The 14,412-nt window shown below is 36.8% G+C and overlaps 1 protein-coding gene across 1 annotated transcript in view; it reads right to left on the bottom strand.

Annotated features, from left to right (window-relative positions):
• The window catches only part of CPS1 (carbamoyl-phosphate synthase 1, mitochondrial), a 165,038-nt gene that overhangs the window by 128,687 nt on the left and 21,939 nt on the right, over positions 1-14,412 (bottom strand). The window contains exons 2-3 of the mRNA XM_006872744.1: positions 5,379-5,488; positions 2,194-2,338 (exon numbers count right to left, since the gene is read on the bottom strand). Of these exons, the coding sequence (XP_006872806.1) occupies positions 2,194-2,338; positions 5,379-5,488 (255 nt within the window). The remainder of the gene's footprint in view (positions 1-2,193; positions 2,339-5,378; positions 5,489-14,412) is intronic.

The raw sequence follows: 14,412 nt of genomic DNA, 5'->3' as shown, positions 1-14,412 counted from the left end.
GTGTTGGGTATACTGAGTCATTTGATTTAAAAAGTGTCAAATCCTGAGAGCTAAGCTAAATGGTCAAAAATAGGGTGGTGAGGCAAGCAATCAAGTTCCTTCAGGACAAACCCCCCTCTAAGACAGAAACATGGAGCACATGAACAGGCATGTAAGGGGAGCACATGAGCAGGCATGTAAGCTTGCTGGTGACCACATTGGTCTACTGGTGAGTGGAAAAGGAGGACAGGCAGCAATGAAGAAATGGACTAAATTCAACCATGTTCCATAGACTCCCATTGACCTGGAGATGAGAGAGAGAAGAGGAAGTGTTGGTTGGTAGTGAGACCTGGGGACACCTGAGCCCATGGACAAGGTCATAGCCACAGAGGGCTAGAGCTGAAAGTGAAGTATCCAGCTGATACAAAGTGAGGGGAGAAACTGGACTAGAGGAAGACTAAAGAAAACAAAAAACCCACAAACTATTTTTGATAAAGGAAACGAGGGTAAATTGCTACCATTTGATGAATTTGACCTATACTCACAGAGGTAATAGCTCTAAATACCAACAGAGAGGGAAGGAGTCTTCATATCTAGTATCAATGCTATCCCCTCTATACATGGGGCAGATAGGGACGGGCAACTTAGACACTGGCTACCTAAAATGAGGGGACAATAAAGGCACAAAGTGACTGACTTACAACTTTTCAAGAGGGACTTTAGTTTAAGAGTGTGTGTGTGTGTCCGGCGGTGGGGGTCGGGGAGGGATATAGTTCCCACTGCATAGTTTTCATCTTGTCTAGATGGGTCTGGTAAAAAGAGATACGGATAAGATTCTTATGATTCAATAGTGAGTAATTGTTATCCTGACTAATTACAACTGTCACAATTGTAAAGGTAGAAGTTTTGTAACAAAAACGGGGGAGTAGTTAATCTTACAGTCCAGAAACAGAGGACCATAGGACCATCAAAGGAGAAGAGCACAAGCAGAATGCGAGATCTTATCGAGAGAAGCAGCAACACCAAAGATGGAGACAGAGATGATGACATGGAGAGAGGAAGCAGCTGAGGACTCTAGATTCATGGGAAGAGAGGGACTGAAAGTTGGCCACCAGGAGGCCAATTTACAGAATGTGCCCTTTGGTGGTGTAAATTGTTATCTATGCCACAGTGTTTTTTTTAAAAAAGTGCTAAATGAATAGAGACAAATACTGTTAACTGATGATGGTACATGGCGGGGATTATAATCATTGTAATGAAACAAGGTGTACGATTTCTTGAATGTAAAACTAATGATCTGCCCTGTAAACTTTAACTCAACTCACAATAAAAACTTAAAAAAAAAATAGGGTGGAGAAAAGAAAACAAAATAGAGTAGGGAATTTGGAGTACAAATTTTCAAAATTGTTTATATAATGCACATTTCTAAGAGTTTCCCCAATTTGTCATGGCTAGGAAAACTTAGTGTATTTACTTGGGAATAGTCATATAAAGTATTGCTTATTCATCTCCTAAAACAGATTAGATTAAAGACAAATTACAGACACAGAGTTGATTGCCAAACTAATTTTATAAGATGACTGACTCACGAATCATTCCTAGAACATTGTTGTTATTCAGACTTAAGACAATATTTTTCCAAATTGAACCAAACTTGATCCAGTGCATTAAGAACAAATGCAATGCATTCAAAAAAAAAAAGACTGTCAAAGTAATGTCGCATTAAAGATTATACTCATATACATCAGAAGGAGGTTGAAAACATGAATTTAATGGTATGTATTACAATATTGGTTATGAATCGGGATGCTAATCTCATGGTCAGCAGTTCGAAACTACCAGCTGTTCCATGGAAGAAGGATGAGGCTTTCTGCTCCCGTAAAGCTTTACAGCCTCGGAAACCCTGTACAGGGTCACTATGAATCAGAACCGACTCCACGGCACATAACAACAACACCATTACAATATTGAGATGTGGCGCTGTGGGTTAATGCACTGGACTGCAAAGTCGGTTTAAACTGCAAGGTCAGTGGTTCAAGCTCACCAGTCATTCCTTGGAAACCCTATACAGGGTCGCTATGGGTTGGAACTGACTCGACAGCACTCAACAACAACATTACAATATTGAAGGCTCAACTTTGCCTTTCTTAATTCTTAAAAAGGAATCGACTATATGCTTCCCAAAATGAGACTGTTAATGTTCTCTGTTATTACCTTAATTCCATCAGACTCTAAATATTTTTTCAGTCCTAGTTCATCCAGTGCCGTCGTGTCAGGGGCTCCACCATTCCCAATAATGGGGTTGACCATTGTAAGAATTTGTCCCTTGTATGCAGGATCAGTAATAGCTTCAGGGTAACTAGGCAAAGATGCAAAAAATTGTATTTTTACAATTACATAAACACGAACCTACAGTCTATATGTATGATCTGAGTTATTGGACCCTTGAAAATTAAAGTTCATAAAGTTAGAATCCTATAATTGAACATATCTAAGGAAATGTCATGGTAGAATAATAAGGGCATTTACCCATGTGACTGAGGAAAAAGTAAAACCAACTAAAAATGCTTAGAGAATGTTCCCATATAATTTTCATTCTCTCAGTTTCTTTATTTTTTAATTCCCTAATAAAGAATCCCCAAAGTTTCTCTATTTAAAGGTTCCAGAAATCCTGAAGATTCCCCTAGCTTCTCAGACACATATTGTAAAATGAAAGAAATATTTGCAGTTGTGAATTGCCATGGTCACCAAAATATTGACTGCTAAAAATTAGAAAGGAAGTTTTTCATCTCTTTTAGGATACTGACGAGTATCCTGATTGTGATGTAGGTGGTTGAACAGGTGCATAATATTTATTAAAATTTATTCAACATTTCAAATGAGAGAATCAAATTTTATGAAAGCCTAACTTTTTTTTTTTTTTTTTAGTTTTAGAAAATACTATATCAAGCTTGAGAGTTATTATCAACTCAGAAAAAATTTTTCCCACAAAAAAGCCCTGAATATTCTGAGTAATTATTTGTTTTCAAGAAATATGTAGAACAAAGAAGGAATGAAGGAGGGCTTTATTTTTAAAGCTTGAAACAAAGAAAATATAGCTATAGTAAAAATTAATTAATGCTTTAGGATACACACTGTACTACTAACTGCAAGACTGGTGGTTTAAACCTACCAGTTGCTCCTCAGAAACCCTATACAGAGTCGCTATGAGTCAGAACCAACTCAATGACACTTAACAACAGCCGCAGCATCTACATTTATCCTGTGTCCTCTGGGGTGCATTTCAATTGAATTTTTTCTCCTCTTACATGTTCACTTTCTGCAGAATGAGGTAAGCTACATCTTTCCTGTGGATTACTACTGAAAATGAATTTAGGTGCTGAGGGGGACAGAATCGACAACATTGAAACCAATGAAGTTCAGCTCAGGCAGCAGTCAACATAAATTCTTCAACTGTATCTAGATTGGCTCCTCCCAGAACTGACTTTGTCAATACAATACTTAGTCTTTCTATTCAGGTATCCCTAAAGTGATAAAAGTGCTATAGTGTTTATCCACAGGCTCTATTGACTCGTTTCTCAAATGCCTCTCCTCTCAGGAAATGATTATTATTTTTTCCTAAGTTTTATATTTCCTGAAGATGAAAACCAAAATAACTCCCTTAATCACCAAACACCTTACTGATTCATGTAATGAAAGTACTTCTCAATGGGAAACTGTCTACGGGCTAATCTTATAAATGATTATTTTTTACATTTTAAAAAATCTTTAATTAACTTAATTTTATTTCCCATTCTTTTTTTCTACATAAAATAACTGGTCATTCCCTTTAAAAATGTGCTCATAATACTCTATCCAGCAAATGAATAAATATAGCTTGTCTTAGAGAATTGCCGTGTTGGAAGCAAATTAATCCATCAGGTCCTGTTTGACTTTTGTGATGTGACAAGATTTATTACCCGTAATCTATCACAAGAAAGAAAACTCTCATGCCCTCCATCATCCTGATCTATATTAAACAGTTGTTTGTTGGCAGGTATATTAACACAGCTAGTAATTAGTGCTGTCTAAAAGCTTAAATAATTGCCTGGTGAGAAGAAACTTTGCAAACAGCTTTCATACACTGTAATGTAATGTTCTCACCAGTGGAAGTATTTTAAAAAAATCTAATAGTCTTCACTTCAGACAGAGAGCCAAGAGTTTAAAGAAAAGGTATGTCAATAATATAACAAAATTTTGGTCAGTTAGTATCTTCAATATCCATTCAATGCCTCTTGTCTTTAAAAGTTTCCTAAAAAAAAAAAATGTATCAAATATTTATGAATGTTTAGTCTGTTGATTCTCTAATGGAAACCTCTTGAAACACTTAATCTACTATTTTGGAAGTCTCAATTTTTGAATTCCCAGCTGTAAATTACAATCTAATCCACCAACCTCACTTTTTACATAGGAAAAGGAGGGCTTAGAGAAATTCACTTTCCCAATTTCATAGAATGACTTATCATTACAACTGAGACCAAAACTCCTGGTTCCCAGAAGAACAAACAGTAACTGACTAGGTACATCCAGATACATGATTTCTATAGAAAATCTTGCCTTAATTGTTACACACATAATAACAGGTTTTAAATACTACATAGATTCATAATTTGTAAATATTAAAAATATTGGATCTTAAAAAAAAAAAAAAACAGGGAATAGAAGTAAATCCTGTTGGATGATAATGCACAGAGGGGATTGTAATCATGGCAATGAAACAAAATAGGATGAGTGCAAATGCAATGTTCCCCCATGTAAACTATCACTTAATTCACAATAATAGCTTTAAAAAATTGGATCCATGTACCTGCTCTTTTCTTGATTATTTTGAGACACTGAATATATTTGTTCTTGATACTATCTTACTACTGTGCAAAATTCTGAAATATACCTCAGGCCATTCTTGTCTCCTTATAGTATTTCAAATTAGGTGTACAATGTTTCTCAATGGGAAACAGACTATGGGTTCTTTAACAATGGAATGCAAATAGCACTAGAGAGTGCTATTTATCCTACCCCAACCACACTTCTCCCTCTCACCAAATCCCTACATCTCCTTAAGAAGTCAGGCCCATATAACTGTGCCTGCTCAACACATATTGTTAGAATTAATGTTTGTTTTGTTTTTTCGGAGAACCAACAGAGTGACCATGATCTCTTTCATCTAGCAACAAGGAACGTCTGTCTATGCTTCCTCCAAGGAAGGCTGCAGCAGTCCACACACTATGCACCACACAATGTCAGGACAGCATGCAGCTTTATTATTGGGGGAGGGGGTGAGTGGATTTAAAGATCACACCTTGAGTAAGTTCTTTACTTAGAGAAGAAGAATGAAATATTAGGATAGAAGCATTACTCACCCTCCCAGGCCAGTATTAAACACTACTTCACCAGCAACTGAGGATGGATGTCCAAAGGAGTAACCTTTCATCTTAGTTCCATCTTCCAGGACAATGTGTGCTGTCTGTGCCTAAAAAAAAAAAAAAAAAAAAAAAAAAATTCATAGATCTTATCAGAATACAAATACAAAGTGCAACTACTCAAAAAAATATATTTTTGTGGGAAAAATATTGAGTGATGCAGAAAACATAAAAAGAAGATGGAAGGAATACACAGCCAATGTACCAAAAAGAAATAGTTGGTGTTCAACTATTTCAAGAGGTATCATATGATCAAGAGCCAATGGTACTGAAGGAAGAAGTCCAAGGAGCACTGAAGGCATTGGCAAAGAACAAGGCACCAGGAATTGATGGAATACAAGTTGAAATCTTTCAACAAACTGATGTAACACTGGAGGTGCTTACTCATCTGTTCCAAGAAATTTAGAAAGCAGCTATCTGGCCAACTGATTGGAATAAACTCCATATTTATGGCTATTCCAAAGAGAGGTGATCCTACAGAATCTGGAGTTTATTGACAATATCATCAATATCACTTGCAAGTAAAATTTTGCTGGAGATAATTCAAAAACAGCTGCAATAGTATATTGGGAGGAAACTTCCAGAGGTTCAAATCAGATTTAGATGAGGGAGTAAAATAAGGGATATCATTGCTGAGGTCAGATGAACCTTGGCAGAAAGCAGGAATACCAGAAAGAAAGATTTTTGCTGTGTAGATCACAATAAACTATGGATTACATTACAAGCAATGGATATTCCAGAACACTTCATTGTGTTCTTGAGAAATCTGTACATAGAGCAAGAGGCAGGCATTTGAATAGACCAAGGGAATATTGAATGGTTTAAAACCAGGAAAGGTGTGTGCCAAGGTTGTAATCTTTTACCATACGTATTCAATCTGCATACAGAGCAAATAATCTGAGAAGCTGGATTATATGAAGAAAAATGTGGCATCAGGATTATAGGAAGACTCAGTAGCAAACCTGTGATATACAGCTGATACTACCCTGATTGCTGAAAGTGAGGACTTAAAATACTTACTTGAAGATCAAACACCAGTATGGGTTACACCTCAATCTAAAGAAAACAAAAATCCTCACCACTGAACCAATAAATAACATCATGATAAATGGAGAAACGGTTGAAGTTGTCAATGGTTTCATTTTACATGGCTCCATGATCAACAACCATGGAAGCAGCAGTCAAGAGATCAAATGACATATTGCATTAGGCAAATCTGCTGCACAAGACCTGTTAAAATGTTGAAGAGCAGAGATATCAGTTTGAGAACTAAAGTGTGCCTGACCCAAGCCATGGTATTTTTAATGCATGTGATAGTTGGACAATGAATAAGGAAAACCATAGAATAACCAATGCATTTGAGTTTTGGTGTTGGACACGAATATTAAAAGTTCTATGGACTGACAGAAGAACAAACTAAACTGCATTGAAAGAAGTACAGAGTGCTCCTTAGAAACTAGGATGGTGACACTACATCTCTCGTACTTCGGATTTATTATCAGAAGGGACCAGTCCTTGGAGAAGGACATCATGTTTGGTAAAGTGGAGGGTCAATGAAAAAGAGGAAGTTCACTAATGCGATGGATTGGCACAGTGGCAGCAGCAGTGGGCTTAAGCACAACAATAACTGTGAGGTTGGCACAGGAGCAGGCAGTGCTTTGTTCTGTTGTGCAAAGGGTTGTTATGAGTCAAACTGACTCATTGACACTTAACAACAACTTGAAAAAAATCCAAAAGTATCACATTCAAGAATATAAAAATAAGTGCATAGTATATTTTATAAGGAGTCTTGGTATGGTGTTGTATGATAATGCACTGGGCCACAAGGTCTGTTTGAAACACAAGGTCAGCAGTTCAAACTCACCAGCAAGTCCTCCAAAACCATTCACAGGATCGCTATGATTCAGAACTGACTTGACGGCACTTAACAACAATAACATATTTAATAAAAGGAGCCCTAGTGGTAATGGTGTGGCACTGTGGGCTAATGCGTCAGACTGCAAAGTCGTTTGAACTGCAAGGTCAGTGGTTCAAGCTCACCAGCTGCTCCTTGGAAACCCTATACAGGGTCGCTATGGGTCAGAATCGACTCGACAGTACTTAACAACAACAGTGGTAATATAGGTTAAACACTGGACTCCTAAATGCTTAGTCAGCCATTCAAACCCACCATCCATGGAAGAAAGATAAAGCTGTTTGCTCTTGTGAAGATGCACAATCTCTGAAATATTATACAGACTACCTAGGCATCAAAAATCAACTCGCTGACAGTGGGTTTTGTTTTGTTCTGTGTTGATAATTGTTAAAGGCATACTGCCCAGATTTGGAATTATTTCCTTCAAGTGACTATCACTGGTAAAGGTTTGGTTTGGTTTTGCTTGAGAAAGAAAGTAAAACATGTGGATAAATCATCTATTTTCATTATTTGTACAATTATTGACAATTCAGAAACAATTCAATTTAGCTGAAATGCTATGTGTCTACCTTTACCTCCTTAATATTGTGTAGATTTGCTCAAGTATAGCTTAAAGCAAATTTCATGAGTTTGCATGCAAATTGCAAGGTCACATGAACTGTACCATATGGCTCACCATCACCCTCAGTTCAGAGCTAAAAGGAATCTCCAAGTCTGTCTATCAAATTGTGTTCCAGAGATGAAACTGTCCCACTTCTGCCCTCTCCACAACACCTTTATGTTTAATGAAAAATTCAAAAATGTATTACTTTAATAATACTGATACAAAAGCTTACACTATGTAATACTCTTAAAGTATATCATATTTTGCTCTTCATTATATAGCTAATTATATCAATGTTTAATTCCCATTTTAGATTATAGGCACTCTGAGTTTGATTATTTTGTCATATTAATTTTTGAACCAGCTCCTATAAAAATCTTGACTGAGAAGTGAGATAATTAAAGAAATATATTAGTAGGCATCATCTTTTCATAAATACTGTAAATTCTATAGTGGAAACAAATTTGATATAACTTACATTTCAAAAAATCCAAGAGACAGAATTGTATTAAATCTTTGGGCACAAAATCTAAATACTTAGGAAATGCTTTAAGACACAATATTTGGGTTTTCTACAAATTATTAATAAGGAACATATTAGAACCAGAGATAGAGAAAGGCGCTCTTGTAGTGGCAAGGGTTAAATGCTCGGATGTTAACCAAAAGGTCATTGGTTCGAGTCAACCAGTAGCTCAAAAGGAGTAAAGATGGTAATCTGCTCCAGTAAAGACTGATGTTGTTGTGGACCATCAAGTGATTTCTAACTCATAGTGGCCTTGTAGGACAGAGGCGAGCTGACCCATAGTTTCCTAAGGTGTAATGTTATAGAAAGGAGCAGATCTCCAGGTCTTGTCTCTCATTGTGTCACTGGTGGGTTTGAACTCCTAACCTTTCAGTTAGCAGCTGAGCACTTAACCATTGTGTCACCAGGACTCCCTCCAGTAAAAATCAAACCCATTGCTGTCAAGTTGATTTTGACTTATAACAACTTTATGAAGTTTGCTGTTTTTGTTGTTGTTAAGTGCTTTTGAGTCTGTTCCAACTCATAGCAACCTTGTATAGGTTTTCTGAGGAGCAGCCGGTGAGTTTGAAATGCCAACCTTGTGGTTCAAACTGACCTTGTGGTCTAGTGCTTATCTTACAGCACCTACCTTAAAGATTACAACTAGGAAACGATGAGGCAGCTCTACTCTGCAGTACAGGCTTGTCATGAGTTGGAATCAACTTGACAACATATGACAAAATACAGAAAGGGGACTAACAGATAGGTCTTATATGAGAAATAATTCAAAAAACAAATTATAAAGAAAAAATATTCAAGATCATAGATAAAATTTGAATAACAAATGGACATGTGATGATATTAGGTATAATGATGCTGTAATAGTTAAGGTTTTGTTTCAACTTAACTATGTCAGGATTCTTAGTGGTTTAGCAGTTAAGACTTAGTAATTCCCCATGAGGAGGTCTAATGTAATATATTCAACCTGATGATGTGATTTAATGGGATCAGCTCTGCTCTGATGTAGTTATCCTATGCATTGTAAATCCTCACTCCCATGACGTTAATGAGGCCAGATGCAATATACTAGATTAAGTTGTATTTTGAGTCAATCAATTTTGAGATATGGAGTCCTGGTGTGGTGCTGTGGGCTAATGCGTCAGACTGCTAAGTCATTTGAACTGCAAGGTCAGTGGTTCAAGTGCACTAGCTGCTCCTTGGAAACACTATACGGGGTTGCTATGGGTTGGAATTGGCTCAATGGCACTTAACAACAACAACATTTTGAGATGTAGAAGAGATTAAACAGGCAAGGAGAACTCAGCGGAACCTACTACACCCAAGAAAGAAGAGCCAGGAGTAGAATGTGTCCTTCGGGCCTGAGGTTCCTGCACTGTGAAATTGCTAGCTCCAGCGTTTGTTGGAGATCTCCAAAGAATTTGGGTCAACAGATGCTAAAAGGTGACAAGGACCTTTCGCCAGAGCCAACAAAGAGAGGAAGACTTCTCCTAGAGCTGGCACCCTGAATTTGAACTTCTAGCTTCCTAAGCTATGAGAAGAGTCCTGGTGTGGCACTGTAGGATAAGCACTGTACTGTTAACCAAAAGGTCAACAGTTCAACCCCCAGAAACCCTATACAGGTTTGGTATGAATTGGAACCAACTCAACAGCACCTACCACCACCAGGCTATGAGAGGAATCCTAGTATGGCACTGTAGAATAAAAACGGTTAAACACTAAGTCAGTGGTTCAAACCCACCAGCCATTCCTTGGAAACTCTATACAAGACTGCTATGAGTCAGAACCAGCTCAATGGTGCTTAACAACAGCAAACTGCGAGAGAATAAATTTCTGTTGTTGAACACATCCACTCATGATACTCTTCATAAAGCACTACTTGTTAGTTAAGACAAATGGTATTGCAGTTTTACTTTAGAGATTCCTTACTTTTTAAAAAGATGGATATCGAAATATTTATGGATATAATAATACATCTGCTATTTGCTTCATAATAATCTAGGAGGAGATCTGGGTAGGAATATAGGTGAAATACATTTAGCGATGAGTTGAAATTGATGAAGAAAGTAAAAGTATTAGGCTATTTTCTCAATTTTTGTAAATATTAGAATTAACTTGAAATAAAAAGGCCAATAAGGAAACCAGTTGGATCTCTAGAAAGTTTCTCTTTATATGTGTCCTTAACTTAACCCTTATAGCAGTGCCTTCCTCGAGCCATATTTTATTCTCTAGCTTCTGCTAAGATTCACTACAAGAAATAAAATAAAATAAAAAACAAACAAAAAAAAAAACAGCTATTTAAATTTTCTGTTGAGGTGAGATTTTGTTTGAAATTTCAAATTTGGTGCGTGTGTGTGTGTACTTTGTTTTGATTTTTTAATAGTTGCTGTTTGACGTCTAGCCATTACATTGAAAAAGCTTTTGGAGTTGCTCAACTCAAAGAAATCCACAAGAATTCATTAACTGTTAATTAATTCATAGAGGTCAATTTAACATACAAATTTTTTATTTGCTTTTGTATCTAAAATCATCATTGCTGTTATTGTTAAATGCCATTGAGTTAGTTCCAACTCATGGCAACCCCATATAGTGTTCCCAAGGAGAAGATTGTGGGTCTGACCTTGTTGCTGACAATCCAGGACTTATCCTACAGCACCACACCAGGACTCCATTATGGAAGTATGTAGCCTGACTTTTCTTCTGTGGCACTTTTGGTTGGGTCAAACTACCAACCTTTAGGTTAGTAGTTAAGCACAAAGGTGTTCTAGTCCAAATAATTCTATAACTTACATGTCATATAAATACATGGAGCCTCTACAGTTTATGCATCATAAAGCTTATCACAGAGATTTTAGAAGCTAATTTGTGGTAAGTGGGAGAGTCTGTACTAGTTGAAAACTAGCTTTACTATTCTAGCAATCTATCCAATAATAAAAGCTGTCTTGGTTCGTGTATCATCTTCCATGTCACAGTGATACACAACTGCACATTATCCTTCCAACTAATATGTTCATGTCCTTAGACTGACCAAGAAAATGGAAGCCATAGGAGAAAACCAGTTGTTCAGGAAGAGCTCAGAGTGAGAAGTGAGACTGGTGAAAAACACAGTTCAATCTTGAGAGCCCCTTTGTGGACAGGATTTTCACTGGATCCAGTATAGTGTTGCAGACTGCTGGTATGGCTCTATAGGATAAGCACTGAACTGTTAACCACAAGGTCGACAGTTCAAACCCACCAGCTGCTCCTTAGAAACCCTTACAGGATCACTATGAGTCAGAATCAACTTGACAGCACTTAACAAGACTATAGCATTTTTTGGTGTGTTTTTTTCAGTACCATTATTTTCATTCCCATCATTTCTCGTTTTTTGTTTTGTTTTGTTTTTTTTAAATAGTCCATCCACATGAGTGAAGATAAAACTTTCCTGTTGGAGGCCAACTTAGCACACAAGTTCTTGCATGTCACTTCTAATATCACAATGTTTTTATTTACATTTTGTTTTAATGTGTCAATTATAATTTGTCTATTTATAATTCAAGACAGGGATGGATGACTTTAAGAAACAAGAGTGATAATATTTGGTATATTTCTGAAAGTATCATAAACTATTCAAATGTCTGTGGAAATGTTCTCAGCAGGTATGTGTTTGTTGGCAAAACACTCCAGGTAATTCTGACATGTCTCACTAGTTGAAAATCTTTGATCCAAGTAATAAAAATGCACTGTCAAAAATATTTTTTACTGAAAGTATTATTTTGTGTTCTTAAGGAAGTCATGTGTAACCTACATGCTTTCACAGAATGAAAGTGAGAAAGGAAACATCTTCTTAAATATAACTTTGATGGAACCTAAAATAACTGTACTAAGCTGGTAAAGTTTGGATGTGAACTGTGAATTTAATTTGTTTTCTGTATACCAATTTATGTACCTGACTCTATAGCATGTTGCTGTTATTGTTGTTGTTAGGTGCCATCAAGTCTATACCAACTCATAGTGACCCTATGCACAACAGAATGGAACACCGCCAATACTAGGCTAACCTCACAATTGTTGCCACACTTGAGCCCGTTGATGCTGCCACTTTGCCAATCCATCTCACTGGGGGTCTTCCTCTTTTTCTCTGACCCTCCACCTTACTGAACATGATATCCTTCTCCAGTACTGGTCCCTCCTGACAATATTGGTCATCCTGGCCTCCAAGGATCACTCTGGCTGTTCTTCATCCAACACAAATCTATTGGTTCTTTTGGCAGCCTATGGCACTTTCAATATTCTCCTCCAACACCATAACTAAAAGGCTTCAATTCTTCTAAGATCTTCCATATTCACTCTCTAGCTTTCGCATGCATATGAGGTTATTGAAAACACCATGGCTTGGGTCAGGTGCACCTTAGTCCTCAAGCTGACATCTTTGCTCTTCAAAACTTGAAAAGGGTCCTGTGCAGCAGATTTCCCTAATGGAATACCTCGTTGGATTTCTTGACTGCTGTCCATGAGTGTTGATAATTGATCCAAGAAGAATGAAGTCCTTGACAACTTCAATCATTTCTCAGTTATAAAAAAGTTTTTTATTGGTCCAGTGGTGAGGATTTTTGTTTTTTTTTTTACCTTGAGATGCAATGGTCTTTACCAGAAGACTATGGTCTTTGATCTTCATCAGTAAGTATTTAAGTTCTCTACACTTTCAGCAAGCAAGGTTGTATCATCTGCATATTGCAGGTTGTTAATGAGTCTTCCTCCAATCCTGATGCCACGTTTTTCTTCATATAACCCAACTTCTCAGATTAGTTGCTCAGCATGCAGGTTGAATAAGTATGGTGAGAGAATACAACCCTGTTGCACACCTTTCTTAATTTTAAACCAGTCAGTGTTCCCATGTTCTGTTCGAACAACTGCCTCTTGGTCCAGGTACAGATTCCTCATGAACACAATTAAGTGTTCCGGAACATTCATACTTTGCAATGTTGTCCATAGCTTGTCATGATCCACACAATTGAAAGCCTTTGCACAGTCAATAAAGCACAGGTAAACATGTTTTTTATATTCTCTGCTTTCAGCCTAGCTCCCTAAAATATTACCTTTATTTTTATTGTTTTCTTGCTTTTCTCTATCCTCTTCTCATCTAAGAATTTCAAATTGCCTGTTTTCTGACTCAGATACCGCCTAATTGTTTTAAAGAAAGATAAAAATTTGCATAAGCAAACCCAAATATTGTTAGCCTAGTCCTATAATTCCATTTGGCATTTTCCTTCCGCTCTCCATGCAAATAGTTCTGTACTTTACTTTCTGACATCAAAAGATATATTTGAAGCAACATTTACTTTTGTCCAAAATTGTGTTCAATATGTCTCTATGCTCCTTTAATTTTATATATTTTTTTCTTTTAGGCAGTGTTCATAGGTCTCCCAATCCTCTTTTCCACTACATATTATATTGGTACAAGGCTTCTGTTTATTGCTTACACTACCCTTTAGATTCCTCTTAACTACACTGGCCTCCAATAAATTTAAAATGACGAGTGCCAGTTGACTTACAAATTGATGGAGGAATTCTGAACAAAAAGCTACTATTTAGAATCCCCTTTTCTAGTTAACAGTTCCCCAAATGCTATTTCCTTCCAGGTGCAAAAGAAATCACCTTGTTATCAGAGTCAGTCATTTTAGTAGCCTCAGTCCTACTAGAAAGTGGTCCATAGCCTAAGAATTAAATTATCATATTAACTTATAATTTAGGTGCCTTCATGTGTGTAGAAGATCAAGTCACTTTTATTAACTGGTGTTACCTAAAACAGTGCACAGGTTAGCAAAGTATACAATTTGTTGTTGGATGAATAAATGAATACATTGAAAAGCAATCTTTAAAAAATTACTCATAATGAGAGAACAAACAAGATGGCGGATCGGGTGGACGTATAGCAGAGAGCTCCACCAACAAC

This window comes from Chrysochloris asiatica, unplaced genomic scaffold (assembly GCF_000296735.1).
Source record: "Chrysochloris asiatica unplaced genomic scaffold, ChrAsi1.0 scaffold00212, whole genome shotgun sequence".
Classification (NCBI taxonomy): Eukaryota; Metazoa; Chordata; class Mammalia; order Afrosoricida; family Chrysochloridae; genus Chrysochloris; species Chrysochloris asiatica.
The sequence above is the reverse complement of the archived record's forward strand: the minus strand, read 5'-3'. Positions and strand labels throughout refer to the sequence as shown.